This window comes from Mus caroli, unplaced genomic scaffold (genome assembly GCF_978045245.1).
Source record: "Mus caroli unplaced genomic scaffold, Mus_caroli_1 scaffold_7, whole genome shotgun sequence".
NCBI lineage: Eukaryota > Metazoa > Chordata > Mammalia > Rodentia > Muridae > Mus > Mus caroli.
Window position 1 is genome coordinate 54124663 of NW_028227262.1, and position 23416 is coordinate 54148078.

The 23416-nt window shown below is 42.7% G+C and overlaps 1 protein-coding gene across 6 annotated transcripts in view; it reads right to left on the reverse strand.

Moving 5' to 3' along the window:
• The window catches only part of Slc25a26 (solute carrier family 25 member 26), a 101319-nt gene that overhangs the window by 43322 nt on the left and 34581 nt on the right, over positions 1 to 23416 (reverse strand). For 4 of the 6 annotated variants that reach the window (XM_021164334.3, XM_021164333.2, XM_029478601.2 and 1 more), the window contains exon 5: positions 22667 to 22714. The exons of the other annotated variants lie outside the window; for them this stretch is intronic. In XM_021164334.3, coding sequence (XP_021019993.1) covers positions 22667 to 22714 — 48 coding nt within the window. The remainder of the gene's footprint in view (positions 1 to 22666; positions 22715 to 23416) is intronic. 6 annotated transcript variants of the gene reach the window in all.

Sequence of the window (23416 nt, forward strand, 5' to 3'; positions counted from 1 at the left end):
AGAAGCACAGGAGAGCTATCTGGTGGTGATGAAACATTCCCAAGCCCAGGCTGCCACTGAGTGAAGCATGTGAAGCCAGTCAGGTCATCCGTGCACCCACTGTCTCTGCTCTCCAGCTGCCCAGCAGGGCTAAGCAGCTACAACAGAGAGGTCAGGCATGCCAAAGCCTAAAAGGCCATCTGACCTGCTGTGTAGAAAGCTTAGTGGTACCTGTGCAACATACCCATCTTACGTAAGATGGCCAGGCTGGAAGACTGTGAAAACTCACAAGCCATGAAATGAGCATGTGCTCTAGACATGAAAATAACAGCTCACTAAAACCAGCTTAAAAGGAACAGATATTTCAAAGAGGGATAACCATGCTATAAATACAGTTGAATTATTCTCAGAAAATAGGAAGAAAAAGCTACGACATGAAGTAATGCAGATCACACTACTGTAACAAGAAAGCTATTTTGAGTGGAAGACATTGGAGCTCTCAAAACCCTTTTATCTGTTTGAAAGAAGAGTTGACTAAAAAGAAGCCCATGGTCATAAATGCCCGGAAGCAACTCGGAAGTCTCCCTTCCTGGAGGTCACTGCCACACCATTCAGACCCCTTCGGAGGTGCCGCAGTCTAACGTTTGAATGTCACTAACCTCTCCACACTCATCTGCTGGTCCACACATATGCCACACCTATCCTTACTCTACAGGATGTCTGCTCTTCCACAAGAGCCCCTCAAACCCAATCTAACCCCACTCCAGTTACATTGTTAATGATCCTGTACACACAAATTTAATCGATTTTGGTTTTGGTTTTTTGGGGGGGCGGGGGAGGGTTCCTAGCTAATCTGTTTTTTCCCCTTGCTAATATCTGAGTTTCTTTTTTTAAAAAAAAAAAGGTTTTTCATGAACATGAAATATAAGGCTAAATAAAATTGGGATTATAAGTGAACATTGGTAACTAATAAAGAATATTATTTTAGCTCTTTATATTATTTCTTCCTACACCAGAATATTTTTATTAATGCAATCTCAATTTTTAAACATGAAGTTAAATGAGTTGAGGCCTGGTCACAGCATGACATTCAAATCTGATATGGCCCCTCATCTTCCCCACACATCAGCACTTGCAACCTCTCCATCTCTCATGTCTACCTTACACATCAGAGGACAGGCACACTGACACAGAACAGCTATGAACACTGGGCCACCAGAGAGAGGGAAGAAGGAAGAGACAACCATGTGTGCCTAGTCTTCAGAGAGGATAATAACGTGCTCTGATGCAAATATCTGATTTCAGTAGGAACTTTGCAGTTATTTTTTTCATATCATGTTTGGTTATTTTGAAATTGATGTTTTGATGCAGTATAAACAATAATAATTCAAAAAGAGAACAAAAAGGATCCCTGAGGGAAATCCATGCCTATTTCATAAAACTTGACAAGGAATGAATTTATTATGAAGTTTCACCAAAATGGTTTATTGATAAGTGTTTTCCAATTATGAACAGGCATTCCCAGAAAACTGACATGCAGAAAGAAAAAAATCCAAATTGTTACTGATAAATTACTTAACACAGGCTGAGGGCTGAGCTACAAAGTGGCTCAGAGGTTAGTCGTGGCAGATGTATAAAACTTTAAATTCTAAGTCAACACTCATTTGCCAACCCTTATTTGTTATTAAAACCACATGTTGGCACTAAGTCATTTTATGGTTCATTTGAAATAAACATGCAGAAAATTATGGGAAACAAATAGAGCCACAGCAGTCTGTTAAAGCAAGACACTCACTCCAATACACCCTCTGTCACCAGACTTTGGAATGCCATCACTAAAAAGTGCATCTGTGGTGGAAGCGGGTGTGCTGAGAAAACTGCTTTGTAGCAGTGAGATCAGAATTGTAGCCGACGGCCTATTTTTATCCCAGAAATGGAAAAACATGGATCTCAATGAGAAACTGTATTATAACACTTTAACAAAACTAAAATGTGCATTAAGCTGGTGAGTTAATATTAATGCAGAGAATTCCCTTCTTGAAAGATTCTCTGCCATATGTTCATGGCAAGTACAGATCGTCTCAAAATGCCCCCCAACCCCTTCCCACAACCACCTTCACAGTTCAGCGGTGACAACAATACAAACCCTGTAAGCCAGTGTGCCTGGTTCATCTGGGTCCAGGTGTTTGTGAGACAGGATGCCCGCTGACAGGACTCTCAGCTGGGAGGCAACCCAGCAAAACAGCCTCACTCCAGAGGGTCCGGGGCTGAAGAGGGCCTCCCAGCCAGGACAACAGCCAAATGAGCCAAGGTCTCGAACTTCCTAGGGTGCTATAAGGACCAGCAAAGGACTCCACACGGAGAAACTTGGCGTGCTGCAGAACCAGCTGCAGGCCTGGGTCATACACAGGTGCAGGATCCTATGCGATTCCACTTTAGGCAGGGCCTGAGAACACGTCTTCCTTGTCAATGCCAGTGGACGTGCTCTTTGTGCAAAGACCACACTTGCACAAAGTGTGTCCACTGTGAAAGGCAGATGATTACGATCTATTTGAAAAGCCCTAGGAAGGAAGGTTAACTGGCAGTATATGCTGGCATTCATCTAAAGTAAGCTGGGTGTGCGGTGCACACCTGTAATGGTGGCACTTGGGAGAGAAGGAAGGGAGTCAGGAGCTATCTCACCTCAGAGGGTCTGAGACCATCCTGGGCTACAGAAGAGTCTGTCTTCTTTAAATAAATGTAAAACTGTTTGCCCTTCCCTACAGAAGCTTTCCACCACTTTGTTCCTATGTTTAAGGTGGTCTTCTCACGGCTCCTGACTGTTGAGGTAAAAGTGACCAGTGCTGACATACAAATCCCTACAGTGAGGACAGAACACAGTGAGGACAGCTGGGGTCACACTGGACTCAGAAGCTTCCACACAGCAAAGAAAACTATTAGAAAAGGAAAAGAACTGTGAAGACAGTTTTGGAAGCCATACATCTGATAAGTGGCTGATGACATTGTCCATGGAGTGTGCAGTACCACACACCTAGACCTTGTATGCCAGGTATGCCAGACCACTGAGCTTCAATGCCACTGCCTGTTCTGTTCCCGGTGTTGTTTGTTGTATTGTTCCTGTGTTGTTGCTAGCAGTGGGAATACATTTGTTTGGTTTCATTTGTTGTTTTTCTCTTTTCTTGAGATATGTAGCACGATTTTGACATCTCAATCCCCCTGCTGTCTCCTGAATGTGATATTTACAGGCTGGTGTCACCATGCACAGCACTAATTAAAAGGGGCAAATACAGGGTTGGAGAGACAGCTTAGAGGGCACTTGTTGCTCTTGAAGAGAACTGGAGATTTGGTTCTCAGCACTCACATCCTGGACCACTGCTCACAGCTGCCTCTAACTCCAGCTCCAGGAGACCTGACACCCTCTTCGGGCCTCCACCGGCATGTACACATATATACACATAAATAAACAAAGTAAAAATATAAAAATATTTTAAGAGTTATTTGTGTTATTTTGTGTGCCTGTGAAGGCCAGAAGAGAGGACCAGATCCCCAGGAATTGGAGTTACAGACCATTCTGAGCCACTGGGTGGATGATGAAAATCAAACCTTCATCTTCTGCAAGAGCATCAAGTGCTCTTAACTGCTGAGAGATCCAGACACCAAAAAAGGTAAAATAAGAAAATATGAACACAGCAGGCAAGTTCTATGGCACAGCACAAAAAGATCTAATTTATGAATCACTTGAAAGAACAAGAACTTCAGCCTAAAGAGATAAACAATATGTCCAGGAAAACCATAGGGGAAAACATCCCAACTTAAGAGAAAGAGATGAACATCCAGACTCGAGGAGCATTCAGAACAAACAGGCAAGCCCAGAAAAGAACCATCCCACATCATATTATAGTTAAAACACTAGAGAGAACAAAGAGAATATATTGAAACTGCAAGAGAAAACTGTCAAGTCATAAATAAACCCATAAGAATAAGCATATTCCTCAACATAGCCTAAAAAAAACAGGAAAACACAGAATGATGAATTTCTAAGCACTGAAAAACAGTAATTGCCGATGGAGACTGCTATACCTAACAAAACTATCTGTCATGATTGAAAAAAAACAAAAGACCTTTCATGATAAAAAAAAAACAAGCAAACAAGCTGAAGGTGTCATGACTACTAAAGATCCTTGAAGAAACTCTAGGCTTCCTATGAGGATACAGGAAAATCTAAGTGATACAGAAGTAAAGAATAAAAACTGTAATTTTAATTTTTTCAAACCTTATTTTTAATGATGGTTCTTAAATGCTTTAACCTCCCTGCTAGCCCATCACCCACCAGAGGTAGTGGAAAAGAAAACATACGGGAAAGTGGACCTGTTTAAAAATGGCTCTTTGGAACAACTCCTGCCTGTGTTGTCTGGAAATTGACAGTTCAGTTCAAAGGTTAGCAACAGCAGTTTGATCCACTCACAAACACTCTTCGGGGACACCAATAGTCTAGTTCAGGAGAGTTGGGGGAGCAAACAGGAATCTGCAGCCGTGGCACTACCTAGCAGAGACAGCCAGGCCTCAGCCTCCACACAAGTCAGCAGGAGGGACCATGAGGAAGGCCAGGAGAAGTTCTCAGCTGTGCCTCTCTCACCGAAGCAAAGATCAGCAAAGACTCTAGACTAACAAGCTTTACACAACTAACTCTATAAGCTTGCCCAGCTCAGCCTCCGTCACTGTCCAACAAGTTCTTGTTACACTCCCTCCAAACATCGTGTGTCCTCCACAGGTCTTATACCTCAGCACATGTGTCTGTCTCAGCTGACATCACTCTGCTAATCAGTCCAAGTCTGCAGAAGTGACAAGAAGCCAAGGCACACCAGCAGGGCTTTTTTGGTGCATTTCTTTCTATAGAGTCCATGTAAGGCAGATCAGTGCAAGTGTGTTGTTAACAAAGAATCCTTCATCACGTGCCCTTTAATGTGCTTACTTTAGCAAAACATCCTTTCTCCCATGTCTGCTTCATCGAAAAGTTTCTTCATGGGTCTGCCTTAGCCTTTTACTGGTGTCCACTTTAGGAAAACACTCTTTTACGAGTTTGCCCCAGCAAAACACCGTCTAACACAACTGACTTTCCAAAGAACCCTTTAAGTTCCCACTTCAAAAAAGAGGAAAACACAAACTACTTCAAAAAAAAAAAAATCAATACAATGACAAGAGTTAATATATCTCTCCCAATAACAACTTTGAGTATTAATATCCCAATTAATAAATACTCCAATTAAAAGATACAGACTAGCAGACCTAATTATAAAAAAAGATGATACATCTATTTGTTATCTGAAAGAAATACAGCTCATTAAAAACAAATACAATCCTCCAGTGAAAGGCTGGAAAAGGCATCCTGAGAAAATGGACCTAGAAAGCAAGTGGAGTTACTGTTCTGAATTCCAACAAAAGGAAAGCTCAAACCAAACTTAGTCAGAAAAGATAAAGACAGCCCCATCAACCCAAGAGGACCTTACATATTTAAACATGCCAAGCACAGGTGCGTCCAACCTCATAGAGAGAGAGAGAGAGAGAGAGAGACACTGAGAGAGGTGAGGACACAGATTTACCCCAACACAAAAACAGTGGGGAAGCAGAATTTCCCTCAATTAATTTAAATATTAATACAACAAGAAGCCTGTGATTGGACAGGGGAAAGGAGGTGGAGCTAAGAGTTTCAGAGACAGGGACAGGAAAAGAGGAGGAGAGACCCTATCTCAAAGAAGTACAGTAGTGATAGAACAAGACATCAAAGATCCTCCTCTGGCTTCTAGGCAAACACGGGTGTGAGCATGCCCACATACATGTGTGTATATACCACATAGAACACACATGGCTTCTAGACAAGAAGCTCTACTGTGCATTTCAGATTTAAATATCCTGAGGAGAGAGTAAATCTGCCATTTGATTCTTGCAGCTTTAAGATTGATCCAATACTAAACCTGGAGAGGCTTTTACTTACACATGAAAAGAAACTTAGAGTGTTTTAAAATGCCATTATCCCCAAATATGCTTAGAAATCCACAAGTGAATTGTAAAATAAAATCTACACAGTGCTGGGGAAATCCCCCAACACCCATGGAGGCAGAGATGGGACCAACAGGACACTACAGTGGAAGCATGCATGCCTGGCAGCAATCACGGCAGCATCAGGCATGTCAGACCAGTCCTGCTCCCTTAGTTCACAGTGGTATCAGACTTCTTCCATTTTCTCTCCAGTAAATGCTACTGTCCCAGATACGTTTTTAATGAAATGGGAAAGGCACTCTTTTTCAGAACACTGGGACACTGAACAAGCCCTGGTGCCATTCCCAAAGGGACAGATGGAAACCCTTGCTGAGTTTTAGATCTTAAGAACAATAAAAATAAGCATGAGTAACAACAAAGCCAAGGCCTTCTCTAAGAAAATTCCTTTCATCCTCCAGGAGGCCACACCCCCTGGTCCTTTCCAAACAATTCCACCAACTGGAGAACTCATTCAAACACCACACTAAGTACAGTTTAAGTCCCTCTCTATTATAGACCAAACACACCTAAAAACAACTGGCAAATGCAAAGAGAGCAGAGCAGAGTCCTCGGACTCCCAACACAGTAGTCAGTCAATCTGGTTTGATATGGAGCAGATAATGGAGGAAGTTAACAAACCAGAATTCCCAAACCAAAAATATAAAAGAAAATAAAGGAAGTAGTTCTCAGATTTTAATGCTGGCTGCTAACTGTTGAAACCACTAAGTATGATATGAAAAGATTACATAATTATGCAAATAAAGAAAATTTGCTTATGACTAATTCCTGATTTCCTTTAAAAAGGAAAAGGTTCAAATCATATTACCATGTCAATGTAACAAAAACCTGGTCACTGCAAAGGGTCTTTCACACTGTGGTCAATGGCCTGGTTGCTTAATGTAATATTGGTAATGGCTGAATTCCAGTGTAACAAAAAAGAAATAAAGAAAAAAACCAGCCTGGAAGTCTACTGGAGTTCACTGTAACAGGATTTGAGCTATAATTAAATTTGATTAGTTTGGTTCAAACCTCAAGTTCAAAAGAATTATCAGCATGAATGGATGAAAAGCCCTTTTACACGGGCATTTTGAAAATATGAAAAGGGCTGACACAGCAAGCATCAAAGACTTTAAAAGCAATTGACCCTTCCCAGAGCAAAGGAGAAAGGCTAACAGCTGAAACTCAGATGCTGCGTGCAAAGAAAATAAAGTTCCAGATGGCTCCAAAGCCTGGCAGTTTATTAAATATTAAATACGATTATTGTTAACTGGAGCTGGCTCAGGGATAGCCAAATGGGCCATCGATAAAATGTGAAAAAAGTCCGATTCCATCCTCAGAAAAAGCGAAGCAAATAAACCGTCCCTTTCCGGAATCTACCAGCACGGGGAAACCTCTCGAGGACTTTCACAAACAGCTATGATGACATCTAAATAAGCACACTGTCCAATAAACAGTACGGCACAAGCACTGCAGTCTAAAAGTCCAAATCAGGTCCTTAGAAGAAACGCAGCCCAGAGGATCTAACGTAGGCAGGAGACGCGTCATTCTCACTGCCTATGTGAGCCCATGCCCGCCACACCTGTGTACCTCCCTTCACACTGGATACTGAAAAAGAAGAGTCAGGCAACCAGTGTACAACACAGCCTATGGAAGACTAGTGACGGGCGGTTCACATGGGTCTGAGGAACACTTGCAAAGGACTATTATCACTTGGAATATACAACAGTGTAGAGGGTGCCTAAGTATGCACACATGAGGTCACAAAGGCATACACTTCCAGATAGCATGTGTGTTTATGTACAGTCATGTACACACACACACACACACACACACACACACAGGAGGCTGTTTTCAACAAAGTAAAAAGTACCTAACAGTTTGTGTACCCTGGGCTTTTCGATAGCACTGGTGCTTTTATGGTTCCTTGGCTTCCGCAAGCCTGGGGCTGGGCTGGCAGGCTGTCTGCTGGTTGTTGGGAACACTGTGCCAAATGAAGCAGGTGTGAGATATCTCAGAGATGAAAGCAATTCTCCACATAACAATGCCATCCTGGGGCGCTTTCCTGACATGTGCAATTCTTCTCCCCTCTCTCTTAGAGCCGCATCTGAGGGGTACACATTTCTGCTGGGTTTTAGCACTGAGGAAAAAATCCACTCCACGGGGTCCTTCTCAAAATAGTAAGAAATCCAGCCACAGCAGGAAGGCTGGCTAAATGTTCTTTTCTCCAAGTATTTTCTGTAAAATCAAAATAATTCCTCATGTAATTCTTTTATCTTGAAAACTATTTAAAATCATTTAGCTTTAAAATAATTCAAAGTAGCCTACTATCAAGATTGGGGGGGAAGGGGGCAGAGAAAACTTCATGAAAAAGGTAACCATGTTTGCTGTCCATTAACAGCCACAAGGTGACAAGAGAGGGTAGGGCTGAGTGTGAGCCAAGTGCCTGGCTCGCAAACATGAAAACATCAAAACAATCCACACACTCGCATGTGAAGGAAAAACCTATGCAAGATGACACAGGCCCCAGGAATTTTGTTAAAAACCAGCAATTCATGACAGAAACGTTGCTAAAGATGAAAAAAACTGTCTCCCGAGTTCCAGCAATGTTATCCAACATTTCTTTATTTCAAAACAGAACACCCAGCTCTGTTACAACCCTGACCCTGACCCTAACCCTAACCCTAACTATAACCCCTGCTCCTTTATTTCTGGCTTGTTTGGGATTCACCTTGGTTGCTGTTTGTTTTGCTCTACTGGGAACTGGATGGCACAGAGCCCTGTAAGCACCAGGTGAGCCTCTACCCCACAGGGGAATCTCTTCCCTGAGCTCAGTATCTTAGATCCAGCAGTGTCAGTGTCTTAGATTCTCACAGTAGGCTCAGGGTCACCTGCAGGGGATAAAACGCAAACTCTTGATCCCATCCCCCGAGTTCCAGATTCAAAAGTCTGGGGCAAAACCTAAGGACTTATATGTCTGCCAAGTTCCCAGGTAATGGTGACGCTGCGGGCCCAGGCTCCACACCTGGAGATGGGCATTTCCTCTGGCAATGGCAAAAACCTTTGGGCCCTGGAACTAACGAGGGGTTCTACCAAAAAGGAAACCCACTCAAGGCACAGAACATACTTTGGAAATTATTGAGTCCAGGTCTCTGCAAACTTTCTAACTGAGCCGGATAACAAGGAGCTCAGGCTCTACGGACCACACAGTACCCAACACTACCACACTCCGCACGGCAGTGTGAAGGCAGCTGGGCACTCGAGAGTGCTATGTGCCTACAGCATTACTACAAAGACAAGTTACAGCTTACCATCTTAAAATTGACACGACCAATGTCAGGATGACTGGATATCTCTCTCGGAAGCCACAAGACAGCAGATTACATCACTGCATCGTGGACTCTGCTTCCTGATGTTTGACACAGTGAACAGTAAAGAAAAGCCACAAATGAAACGCACTGTTAAATCCTGGAGAGTTTGTAATGAACAGAAAGGCTTTACTAAATAAAATGAGATCTCACTTCTAAAATTAACCTAAGACATGACAATTTCCAATTAAGATTCTATTTTATTTTTTAATTATGTGTGTGTAGATTTGTCCCAGGTGTGCAGGTGTCAGCAGAGGGTGAAGGAAATGAACACGTGTCCTCAGGAAGAGCAGTGCACTCTTAACTGCTCTCAGCTCTAGGATTATGTGTAAACGGAAGGCTGCAGAGGTCACTTGCTGCATTCCTGTCACCTGGCTTCGCTGTACACCATAGCAGGCTGGACTGAGCCTTGCTTCCCTCTCACTCTCTCCCACTCACTTCCTGCCCTTCCTTAAAGCAATCCTCCCAGTTCTAACCCCTTCTCACATGGACCACAGACATACAAGTCATGATAACTAAGTAAAATACACTTTTGTGTACTGAAGTGAAGTAGCCTAGGTGTGATTTTTAATTCTAGTTATCAAATAATTCTTAAATTTAAATAAATATTTACCAAGCAAGACAAGCATGGTAATCTTCACAAAGCAGATGTCTGAAATATTTAGTTATATGTATGTATGTACACACATATATGTATATGAATAACTTTCTATGTGTTTATAAAATTATAAACATGCACAGGTACAAACATAATCTGTATGTGTTCACAGCTTTCTCAGCTTTTAGAATGAAAAGTGATCTTTAGGAAGTCAGTATATTTTGGTAGTTAGTGAGTAAACTTTATGTGATACCTTATAACTATGCTATAAAACAAAATAAAGAAGAATAAAATCTGTTCACTTCTGTTCACAAATTCAAGCTGGCATTTCTATAGGAGCTACAGTTCCAGTGTGCATGTCCAGTTTAGGATCATAATGATGAGTTCCAAGTCTGAGAAACAGTTTGGAACGTGTTTCATGTACCCTGAACCATGCATGAAGAAACAGCTGTTATTTACAGATCAAAGCAACCCTGAGGATCCTAAAACAACCAGAGTGAAAAACGCCTAAATCTAATTTCATCCCTGTCCACACGCTCCTTTGAACTAATAATTCAGAGAATTGGTCAGTACGTTGAACTAATTAGCATGCTTAATGCTTGCCAATTTTGATGGCTCCAATTTTTTATTTTAAGAAATGGAATATAAATAACATGCTTTTTCAGACACACACAAGCAAGTTAGAGAAAATACAGGGGCCACTTCAACTTGACAAAGTCATATATATATGAGCAATGCCTAAAAAGTCTCACCATGAGGTGAGGCCTATTTGCTATTCTCTAAGACGGGAAATGGGAAATGAACTACCTGGGGGTATTGGTTTGCATGGGACATTCCTGTATTTACTCGGTGTTTGCAGCCCACATCTAGCACAATCTCACCCTGAGGAACTGCAGTAGGTGCCCTAAAAGGATGGGGCTATTTTTACTTGCAATGAGGGTGAGGAGAGTCGAGACCTTCTAACTGATGCCTCGAGCAAAAGGATGTCCCTTCATATCCACACATCAGCCTCAGGGAGTGCACGCTACAGTCATTCTTATTACCTCTGGTACTCAGCCAAAACCCACAGTACACAGGCTAGTGGACGTCACACAGTGTCACCACTCACAGTACACAGGCTAGTGGACGTCACACAGTGGCACCACTCACAGTACACAGGCTAGTGGACGTCACACAGTGGCACCACTCACAGTACACAGGCTAGTGGACGTCACACAGTGGCACCAAGAGCAGGTAAGGAGGATGAGCATCAGGTGGTGTTTTATAAAATAATTGTTTAAATTATGATAACAGCATTTCCCCCTTTCCTTCCCTATCACACCCCCATCTACCCCTCCTTGCTCTTTCTCAAATTCATGCTTTTTTTTCTTTAATTGTTATTGGTGTGTGTATGTGTATATGTATTTATATGTGTATGTGTGTGTTGCATATGTGTTTATCTTTACTATCCAGCACTGACTGTTTCAAGGCGACCATTTCTTGCAGTTCACATGAGACCAATGCTCAGAGCCTTGCAAACCAACTCAACCTCAGCTTCACCTGTGTTGCCCTTCTAACTTCAGTCTAGAGTTAGACATGGGATAGGAAGGAGTGTCAGCTCCAAAAGGGTCTGGGTGTGTGATTCTAGGCAGGATCCTCAAGTTCAGAGTTTAGTACCACTTGAAAAGAATATTCCAGTTACAAGAGATTCGGAAGGCAATTATGCACTTATTAGAATGCTTCCCAATATCAGCCTGCCCAACTCCTCACTCCTCCTCCTGCTAGAACTCCTGTCAGAGCATTACTCCCAGTTCATCTGGGGGTGGGGGATGTCACTTGCTGGCCAGTGACTGCTCACACCTGCACCTGCTCTCACTTCTCAAGGTCCCTACCCATTCTATGGACTATCTCAAGGAATAAATAACCCATTTAACTATTTTTTCCACTCCAAATGAGAGCTTAGATGCAATGATGTACCTATTATCCAGATATTGCTTCTAAATACACTTTCCACCAACATCAACCAAGGACCAGTACGGCTAGGTAAGATTGCAATGGCTTGGGACAACAGGAGAGGATGTTCTCAGTGACAATAGAGACTTAGGCCTGGAGAGGCTCCCACTGACCACACCAAGCAATATACTTATAATTATTGAACAAGGATCCCCTGGCCGTGGTGACCAGGAGCACCTATCTGCGGCTACACTAAGACCCACTGAAGTGTCACTTTAAATGAGTAGATTTGACGGTATGTGAATTATATCTCAAAAAAGCTGTTACCCAAAAAGAAAAAAATAAATTCATGAGGCTGCAGTGAAGATAAATAATAATTTTTAAAAATCTGAGGGTAAAAGAGGAGAACTTCCTCACTGATGAACGCCAATTAACAAACTCAGAGGAAAAAGACAGTATAGGAAAAGCGTCAGTTTGCAATACCAGTGGAACAAACGTTCCGAGCGAGCACATCACAGATGGTAGAACTATTAGCGGAGAGATTATTGGGGAAGAGGAGAGTCACACAGCCTCAAAATATTACCCCATGGAACACTTCACAACAAATACCGGAATCATCTGTATGTGGAAATCGGAGAACACCTACTCAAGTGATTAAACAGGGCACTGCCTGCCGCCGGCCAAACACTACCATTTGTGTCGCGCCTAAATAAAAACAGTCAAATTAAAGTAACCCAAATCTAGTCTTAAGAACATCAGACTCGCTACATGTGTGGCTCCATAGCATGAAGAACATGGGGAGGCACATGCAGTGTACGATCTTCCAGCATCTGAGGAGATGCTGTGGTCTTCATTAGAGAGACCCCCATGTACACTACAGACACTGTTTAAACTCGGTGTCTGCAAGGGTGGAGAAAAGCTCTCAGCAAACAACAAGGTAAATCAACAGACACCCCACACACTGGGTAACTGTCACAGGACTTGTCAGTCAAAACAAGGCATACCACGTGCACCAGAGAACTAAATGCATTTATCTGGAAGGCTAAGCCATATCCCTGCTGGGGAGGAGCACAGAGCAAACCACATCCTCTCTTCCACCGAAAAAGTCCACACGCTAATGTTTCAACACAGTATCCAAAAGTGTAGGCCTAGGCCAGGCGAGGTTGCTGGTCACCACGCCTTCTGTTACAGCCTTACACACACTTCGTTGACAAAACAGTAAGATTTTTAAGAATTAAGTTTTAAATTTAACTTGCCAGCCGGGCGGTGGTGGCGCACGTCGTTAATCCCGGCACTTGGGTGGCAGAGGCAGGCGGATTTCTGAGTTCGAGGACAGCCTGGTCTACAAAGTGAGTCCCAGGTCAGCCAGGACTACACAGAGAAACCCTGTCTGGAAAAACAAACAAACAAAAATAGATTATTCTAAATTATATCACACACCACCCAAATCTGACCTCCCTTTTAAAAAAACTTTTAAAAATAAAGTTATTATTATTTTACTTTTATGATCGGTGGTTTGTCTGCCATGTGTGTTTATGCACCACATGCATCTAGTACCTATGGAGGCCAGAAGAGGAGCCAATTTCCCTAGAACTGCAGTTATCATGTGGGTCCTAGGAATTGAACCTGGGTCCTCAGGAAGAGCAGCCAGTGCTCCTAGCCACTGAGTCCTCCCTATAGCCCCACAGCTTTTTTCTTTTGTGGTTTTGAAATAATTGATAAAAAGATTTATAAAAGTCACTAGGATGGGATAGAGTCCACACATATTCTGCTGCTGGCTTCAGACTAATCTTTGAAGGCTTTTTCCTAGTGTGGAAAAACAACAGTAACTACAATAGAAAACAAAGCCCCCACTGGTGCTGCAAACAGAGGCCAGTACACAAACCCTAGCGGCTAAACTGTAGCTCTCAGATGAACTTCACGTTCGCCTGTTCCAGGCCCCAAAGCCACCTCCCACCAGTCTCTAGAGGCTCTGTGCTCCGAGCTCAGGCAGGCCTTTCATCAAGACTTGACAAGTTCACGCACCCGCCTGTCTGGGCCTGTATGAAGTCATGATCACACTGAAATCAGGGACGTTTTTCTTTGGGTTGGTTAGGAGGCTGAAACAGGGGGACTGAGTCTGAGGACAGCCTGCTCTAGATAAGGAGGGAATGTCTTCATTTGCTTTTCATTTTTGTTTTTTGGGTTTTGGTTGGTTGGTTGGTTTTGTTTTGTTTTGTTTTGTTTGGACTCAGGGTCATACTGTGTCTGTCACCAGTTTGGGTATTACAGGCATACTAACTACTACACCCAATTTTATGCAGTTCTGGGACTCAAACATCAGCTCTATATCAGGTAAGCACTCTACCAATTGATACTGCGTTTAAATTAAAAAATAAAATAAAAATAGTCTGAGCATGTATGTAGCAAAGTTAAAAAAAAAATGCATTTTCCAATGTGAACCACTTTTATTGAAGCCATGTGAACAAGGCCAAGCTTCCTGCCTGTGGAGAGTTCTCACTTCACATTCAAAACACAGGCCTTGGGCACCCTCTAGTGTCTCATTATCTACCACAAGCTTCAGCTCAAGCCCAGCCATCAAATGCAGCACTTTCAAAGGCGAGAATACCCCTTTCCTACTGGTTTCTTCTTTTCCGCCATTACATAACGTACTTGGCTCTGTGCCAAAGCCTTCTCAAGGCTTGAGCATCACCTTTCACACCTACTGCACACGATGACACCCAGAGAGGGAAAGAGGAGGGGCGTCTAGAAGTCTTTACAATTCAAAAACTGTGCTCTAGGAACTGTGCTCCTGGGTCCCCAGCACTCATGCAAATAATAAAAAGAAAAAATCAGGGCACAGCCACATGCTTGCCTTTAACCCCAGTGCCACAGGGAGACAGATAGGAAAATCAGTGGCACTTGCTGGCTGCCAGCCTAGTGACAGACGCTGCCTCAAGAGGGTAGGAGAGAGGGATAGAACACTGAGTGTCTTCCTCTGGCCTCTGTGTGCAGGCACTAGCATGTGCCCCTGCGTGCCCACCCTCACAGACACACCCCCTCCACACGCTCACAAGACCATAGCCGCACACACAGGACACTGATTTGTATTCTACTTCCTAGGTGTTGATCCAAGCCTTGCACATCTGCTGCCATTGTCCAGGTACTGAGAATCTGTGAGGCGATCAATCTGTGAGGTATGAGCAAGAGGCATCTGGGACCAGAAAGGCACAAACACACAACCTCACATTCCAGTGCCACCACTTTGCTAGCTCTTGAATTTCACAAGCTTCAGCTCACTGATCTGAAAAAAGGCTAATATTTTATAGATTAAAAATTTAAAAATACATTAAGTACATGATCATAAGCCATTCCAAACTGTACCTTTTCTCTTTATGAGGCCATGCTAGTCTGGGCCAGACTGTTGAACCTCAAGTTCCTTCAAATAACCTTCAGCCTTGAATCACTTATAAAATTTCTATATTTTGTTTCAAACTGAATTTTCTTAATGCATAAACATAGTTTCTCTCTTAATCCTCTTATGAGATGGAATTTTTCCAACAGTAAAATTACACAGTAATGGGACTTAAGATTTTCAGCCTATGGTGTTCAATGACCACACATATATGATGAAGGATCTTCCTCATGAAACAATTGTTTACTATTTTTGTATGTAATTTTAGAAAATAATTCATTCATATATGTGTTTATATGTATGTTTGTGTATATATATATATATTCACACACATATATACATGTGTTCATGTGTGTGTGTGTTGTTTTTACAGGTTGCAGTTGCTCCTATGGAAGAGAGACATATCATATTATGAAGTTTTTCCAACAGTAAATTTACACAGTAATAGGATTTATATATGTGGGATCTGTGTGTGTGTGTGTGTGTATCCCTTCCACAGGAGCAACTTTAACTAGAAAGGACAAAAATTAAGAGTACTTATAGAAGACACAGAATATAAAAACTGACTCCACTGGATGGACATGTAGAAGAGTTGACTGATGGAAAACTATGAAATACACCATAGAAGTATTTGAAGACTCCATAATTCTTTTTATTGCACTTTATTTATTATGCCTATATGTCTGTGTGCACATTTGAGTGCCACAGTGCATATACAGAGGGCAGAGGACAGCTTATGGGAGTTCGTTCTCTCCTTCCACCATGGGGGTCCGAGGGATTGAACTCAAGTGGCCAGGTCTTTATCAGCTAAGCCACCTGGCAGGCCAAGAAATTTGAAACTTTACAGTAAAAGCCAAATTCATCCAAAGAATAAGAAAAGTAGCTAGCAGCTGCTTCTGTAAACAAACCCTAATCACACACCGAGTAGAGGGCTGAGGTTATTTTCTCTACATTAAATCCGTCTTACTAAATTGTTCTGCTTAACACTGTTTGTGATGAGAAGATACAAACTGTAGGCTAAGGTCCAGGCTCAAGGACGGTGACGTCAAATCTTGCAGTAAAGGATTAACTGAATGAACCGTCCTCCACTCTTCACAGATTTCTACAGAAGCTACAACAATGCAAATGCAATAAGTGACTCATCTTATAAAGCTCTGCGATTAAAGGGGAAACTTCGTGTTTCATTTGTTTAACATTCCCACTAATAAGAATGTCTTAGTACACGTTTGCTGACTGAGAAAGCAATGGACAAAATCTAAGGCCAAATAGGGGTTTCCCTTTCTTTTCCCATGAAGCCAACATTATGGAATTTAAACAGATGTTCTATTTGGTCATAGTTAATAAAATGCATTCTGGAGGATTAAAATCAGGCTCGGTGTGTTTGCACTCAATTGTAACTGAAGGACAACATTGCATTAAAAGTTTGCAAAGGCTGCTGGCCACTGCGTCTGATAATCTTTGTGATTCACAACAGTGAGTGCCCACAGCACTCCTGCTCCAACAAAGCCACACTTACAAAAAACAGTTTTTCTAAGGGTTAAGAAAATTCAAGTCTTGGAAAAGTATCTCCATGTTGGAGTTTCACTGCCTAGCAATTGTGCAGATCATAGCAACACAGGGCAGCAGCAGAAGAGCCTGGCTGTTTCCAGCCCCAGTCAGAACTGCCTCACCCTCCAGCGATGAACGTGGTGTCTGGTAGCATGGGAACAAAACAGAAGCGACCCAAATGGGCTGTGGAATGTTTCCTGAGAGCCCACTGTGTAGATGGTGCTGTGCTCGAGAGGCAGTATGCAAAGAGCAGAAAAAAGGCGTCAGCTTAGAGAGAGATGCAGACAAGAGAAGCAAACACGCTGGAAATAAGGGGGAGAAACCAAAGACAAAGCAAAGGGGCAAAGCAAAGAGACAATTTTAAAGACACATGCTGGAACGCATAGCTGAAAAGAGAACCTCTCTCATTAGACAGTAAAACGAACAACCAAGAATGGAGAAAGCCGTGGACAGACCTAAGGACAGACAGTGGTAAGGCTCCAGCAGTGGCAGCTGCTTCATGTCATTCTTCAAAGGAGGACACTGAAGTGTCCTGAATAAGCCAGGCTCATTCAGATAGGCTGGGCTGAGGATGCACCTCAGTGATCGAGAGCCCGCTTGCCCACCAGGCGCTGGGATCAATCCCAGCAAAGCAAGAGGCTTTTCTTGAATGGGTCATTGTGCTGGTTAATGCTCTTTCAACAGGGATAGGAGCTGGAGGGGCCTCAACTGAGAAAATGCCTCCACCAGACTGGCCTGTGGGCAAACCTGTGAGGCATTTTCTTGATTGCTAATTGACGTGGGGGGGGGCAGCTGTCCGTGCAGTGCCACCCCAGTGGCAGGTGGTACCAGGTATTTAAGAAAGCAGGCTGAGCGAGCCGTGGGAGGGAGCCAATAAGCAGTGTGCCCTCCTGGGTTCTGCTGCTGTCCCTGCTTGAGTGACTTTCCTCAAAGATGGATTGACATGGAAATGGACATGGAAATGTAAGCCTCATAACCCACTCCTCCCCAAGTCGCCCTTCGTCAGACTGTTTTTATCAGAGCAACAGAAAGCAAGCTACGATGGTGCTCTTATTTGAAAAACGGCAAACTTTTACAGCAAATCAGCACCAAAATTTTTTAAATCACAATTTTTCCCAACCTACTTAATGATTTTTGAAAGTCCAATCATTAGGGTAACTATACCCACATTCTATTTACAATGATAAAACTCCTCTCTCCCAGATATCTGGATGAAGCATCTTGCCCCTTGGCTGAGCAACAGCAATCCCTGGGCCCCTCTTTTGAACACCTATTATCTATCATGAACCAGAGTCACACATTCAAACGCAGATAGATCCAAGTAGCTTCCGGAGGCCAGAACTTAACCTTGAGTCAATTTTAAGTCTTGGTGCCAGGGCAGACTGTATTACTACTCTAACATCTTCCAAACTACCTAAGATTTCAGTAGAACCAGTGTATGCAGCGTTCCCAGCCAAGCAGGGGAAACTGGGGAACATTACTTGCCAACTGCAGACAGCATTTGGGGGGTAGAGTTACACCTTACATGGAGGTATTTTTTACTGTTGAAGGCTTTCTTCTGGCTTTGGTTTTCTTTGAAGACAGGATCTTGCAAGATCCCTCATACAGGCTTTGAACTAGTCATCCCTCTGCCTCCAACTTTAAAGACTCTTGATTACCAAGACTACAAACTTAGTTCATGGGGGTTTTTTTGGTTTTTGTTTTGTTTTGTTTTGTTTTGTTTTGTTTTGTTTTGTTTTGTTTTTTGAGTTCATATTAAGGAAGGTGCATGACAAAAGAGATTTACATAAATCCCCTGGGTTAATTCTAAAAAAAGGGTGGATAATTCAAATAATCCAATAAACAAACGAGTTCTAACACACATTAATACATTCAGTATAACTCAAAATCAAAACCCAGGTGACATTATTTTCAGCTTATGGACAGCTAGCACCACTAGAAAGCCAGAAAACAGGGGAACTTCCATATTCTCAACAAAAATACAGACTGGAACTTCCATGACCTACAACTCTATATCGCCTGTCTAAATTACACGTTTATTTCTTTAGCCAAATTGTTCTCTGTCTTGACATATAACCTACAAGCCTGAACCATGAACAAGAGGATATATTAACAAGCAGTATTACACATTGGTGCAAAACTGTTACAGCCGCCAACAGGAGGCTGGTTAACTATATAAAGGTTCACTGTACAATCAGGCACTACACCATTGTAAAGAAAAAGAAATAGCCAAAAATATATTTGGTTAGCAAATACCATTACCATAAAACAGAGCTCAAAGGAACAAATGGATGGCTGTAGAAGGCACTCAAGAGACTATAACAACATGAAGGCCTTGGGGGAGACAGCAACAGAGGGCAGACAGCAGAAATCAGAAAGAGAATTTTAAGACAAGTCACAGGCATCCTTAAGGAGGCAGGCTTGTTGCTGGACAGGATACTGAGAGTAACTGCGACTGCAAAGTGACCATATCTCCTCTGGGGTGAGCTAGTCAATGGCTTTTCAATATCAATTTGGGCCCTCAAATTTATAGAACAGGCTGTACATTTGGCCCGCTTGGAAGTAGGGAGGTGAGGCTACACCCCTGTACAAGAAGCCAGGAGTTACTCTTTTGTTGTTCTTGGGTTTTTGTTGTTTTGTTTTGTTTTTCAAGACAGGGTTTCCCTGTGCAGCCTTGACTGTCCTGGAACTCACTCTGTAGACCTTTGAATTCAGGTATCTGCCCACCTCTGCATCGAGTGTGCTGGGATTAAAGGTGTGCCCAACATGCCCGGTTGAGTTACTCATTAAGATGGAAATTTCTATCACTGACACAGTACCAACAGTACCAGCATCCCTTCACATCTGAGCAGCAAGAGCCACAAACTGGAAATTTCTCCTCTACACCTCAAGGACACAAAGTCAGACTCTTTCTGGGGCATCTTCCATGTCTTTTCCTCCAGCCTTCTGGCAAATATGCAGCTAAGCAGAGAGGTTCCATTTATCCTCCTTGCAAGTACCCCACCTTATCAGTACTCTCTGAAAGGATCCTTCCTTGGCTGGAGATTCATATCCCCTATTCTACAGACAGACAGACAGACAGACACACACACACACACACACACACACACACATAAATACGCATGCACTCACGCACACACTCACACACGCATGCAGTTCTTTCCTGTCTTTGTTCAGGCTATTCTATCTGCTTGTTTTCTTTGACTACTTCTAACTGGCAAGCTTTTGTACATACCTGGTGGGCACATGTGTGTACCTCACATGCACATGCATACAAATGTGTGCGTGTGGAGATGAAAGATCAATATCAGATGTCTTCCTCAAGCACTTTTTACCTCATTTTTTGAACACAATCTCTCACCAAACCTGGAACTCATCCAATCAGCTAGGCTGGGTGACCAGTGAGCGCCAGGGATCTGAATAGCTCTGCTTCTCCAACCCTGGGATTATAGGCAAATGTCAACACAACCCTTTTTTTAGTGGGTGGTGAGGGATTGAAACTCAGGTACTTCACCACCTGAGCCACCTCTCCAGCCCTAAGGCTTGCTTCCATGTGACAGATGCTGAGAGGCACCCCAGGTGGGCTTCCCCAGGTATATCACCTCAGCAGGCTTTAACTGCAAGGAAGGCTTTAACTGGCAAGGAAGACTCCCCATGCACTTCCCCATCAGGGCAGAGCTATCTGCATAATGCTCAGTAGAATTTGTAGACTAAAGGCACCAGCTGAATTTAGTTTACTCCAAGTTCTTTTGAAACAGATGGCTTTTCTCTGCTTTCTTTCCCTCCCCAAGTCCTTCTATGTCACATTCCACAGCATGAGTCAAGTACCCCCAGAATTCAGTCATAGCTAATATGGTCAAGTCCATGAGAAAGATGAGAAGAGACAAGGTGAGGGAAACAGTCTAATCTGTTGACCTTGATTAGACTCAGCATAAAATTCACAGAAACTGAACTAGTTCGGATGAGCAAGAGGACAAGTCTACAACAGCTACAAGCATCAAGCATAGCACAATGCATGTGACAGTGCTAGGGAAGCCCAGAAAACACGTATCTTCCTTTAATGCATGGACCCAAACTCCAATCCCCTTCTAAACACTAGTGAGAGAAAACTATCTTAAAGGAAAAAAACCTCACACTGAACAAATACAACACATTTCCTGGTGGTTCTCAATAAAGCGTCTGTGTATTTCTTATTGAAACAATCAGACGGCTCCAGACAAAAAGATTTGATATTACTGCCAGGATAATGTAAGGCTCAAAACTCCCCATAATGCAAAAGTGTTGTTTAAAGCAGACATTTCACTTCTGATTTGTCTCACTTGGAAGAGAAGCTACATTTCCTTCAGCAGTGATTCCTCTCTCGTCCCAGCCGAGAATGTACACAGAGTAATATACCTCAAGCAAAATCAGCTCTGAAGGCGCCTTTATGAGCCTGCATAATGCTCAAGACCCCAATTAAATTGCCAACAAAGCACTGCCATTTTGAGTAAACAAAGTCATCTCAGTAAGGTCACACAATTCATAAGGACTGTAGCCAAAAAATTAATTACTAGCATGACATATGTCAAAACAAATTTTGAAAGGAGGGAACAACAGTTGTGAGCATGTGTTTTATCTCTGTCTGAAAACTAGCACTCTCTGGAATGGAAATGTATTCATTTATTCAGCCCTTTTCAGAAAAAAAAAAAAAACACGTTGATTACTTTTCTCCACGTTTCCTGCATCCAGGTATAAGATGGGCAAATCACACAGATATCGTGAGTCAGAAAGAAAGGGCAAAAGGAGACTCACACAGGTGATATTTCAGCCAGACAGCAGCAAGTAAAAACAGGCCATTCAGTCTGCCAAAAGGGGAGCTGACAAGCTCACAGCAACAAGGCTGTAGTGCAGGTTGTTAGTGGAAACCAAAGCTTTAGGCCACAGCACACACTGTCTGTCGGAGCATCCTAAGGAGACCTCCAGGAGTGCAAAACAAGAACACTTCAATACTTTATTAACTGCCCCATCATTTACACTGGAATACTCTTACAAGTTAAATGCTTCCAGCCCAGGACTGCAAGAAGAGGAAGAAGCATCAGCAAGTTCTTCCTTCTGGGTCCTGGACCAAAATTGTTTCTTACATTTCACTGTATAGACGATGAACGCTTGCTGTCTACAGCATTAGTGATGTCATTATTGAGGACCAAGTCTTGCTTTATCATCCCCTCTCCCACACAAGACCAGTATAGCATGTTAGCTGGAAGGCACAGGATGGAAGCGGCAGGCTTCTCTCCAGAGTGAGTTCCTCAGCATCGGGGGACCCAAAGCTACCTCCCTGTGGTGGGCTTCGGAGGGGTGTGGCTTTGGAGTGCTTCTTGCGTAAGTGGCTTTGCATGAACTTGTTGTTGTCAGACACTTGGTAGTTCTTCCTTACTGTTTCAGCTACAAGGCTCAGCTAGGATGACAAGGACACCAGCCCATTCAGCAAACCATCACAGGCATTCTCCTAGATGGAACAACCACGGTGCAACTCAACAGCTTCTGGGGATACCACTCTCCTGTCGACTTCTTTAAAGATTTATTTATTTATGTATATGAGTGTCTGTCTTCCTCGATGTCTGCACAATAGGAGAGGGCATCAGATCACATTAGAGATGGTTCTGAACCACCATGTGGGAATTGAACTCAGGACCTCCTAAAGAGCAACCAGTGCTCTTGACCACTGAGCCATCTCTCCAGCCCCCTCTTTTTGATTTCTTAAGCCAATTTCTCCAATATATTTCTGATACTTAAGAAATGAAATGTCGGTTCACCAGTCAACAGCCATTGGATTACCTCTCTTAAAACTGTGCTTTTATAGCCTCGGTACAGTCCTTGAATGCCCTGAAATGAACAAAAGCCAGGTGATTAAAAACTTGAAACAACAAAGATTTGTGAAGAACATTCTAGAAAGAGACTTACATGCTCTAAAATTTGAGTTCTAAGACACTCACTAGCCACAGTTTTCTGAAGTTAAACATTCTAAAGTGGCTTAAACTGTATAAGCCACAAGTTCATGATATCTCTAATAATGAAACAAGCTACATAGTATAAGTAACAGCATTTTTGTCTTTTGAAAATAATTACATTACATACATTTTCAAAATCCAGTACACAAAATGTTCATTATCCTTTAATGTTAAAAAAGACTTACTTCAGACATTTGCCGATAATCTCTCAATAAAGCATATATTGAAGATAATCCTAGTATTATATGCTTAAGCACAGCCAACAACAATGGCCTCACTCCTACAGTTGGTAACAGACCAGAAAGATGTGGGATATAGTGGCACACACCTTTCATCTCAGCACTTGGGAGGATGAGGAAAAACACTGAATACCCATAGGGGGCGACATAGGAAGCCCACCCCCTCCCCACCTCCAAAACAAAAACAAATAACTTTTTTTTAAACCTCAAATAAGATCGCTCACATTAGTTAAGGAGGGGGAGAAAAAAAGTCACTGCATGGTGGCAGAAGCCATGGCCACTCAGGAGCCCAGGTAGGAAGACTGACTAACCCCAGAAGCTGAAGGCCAACCTGAGGT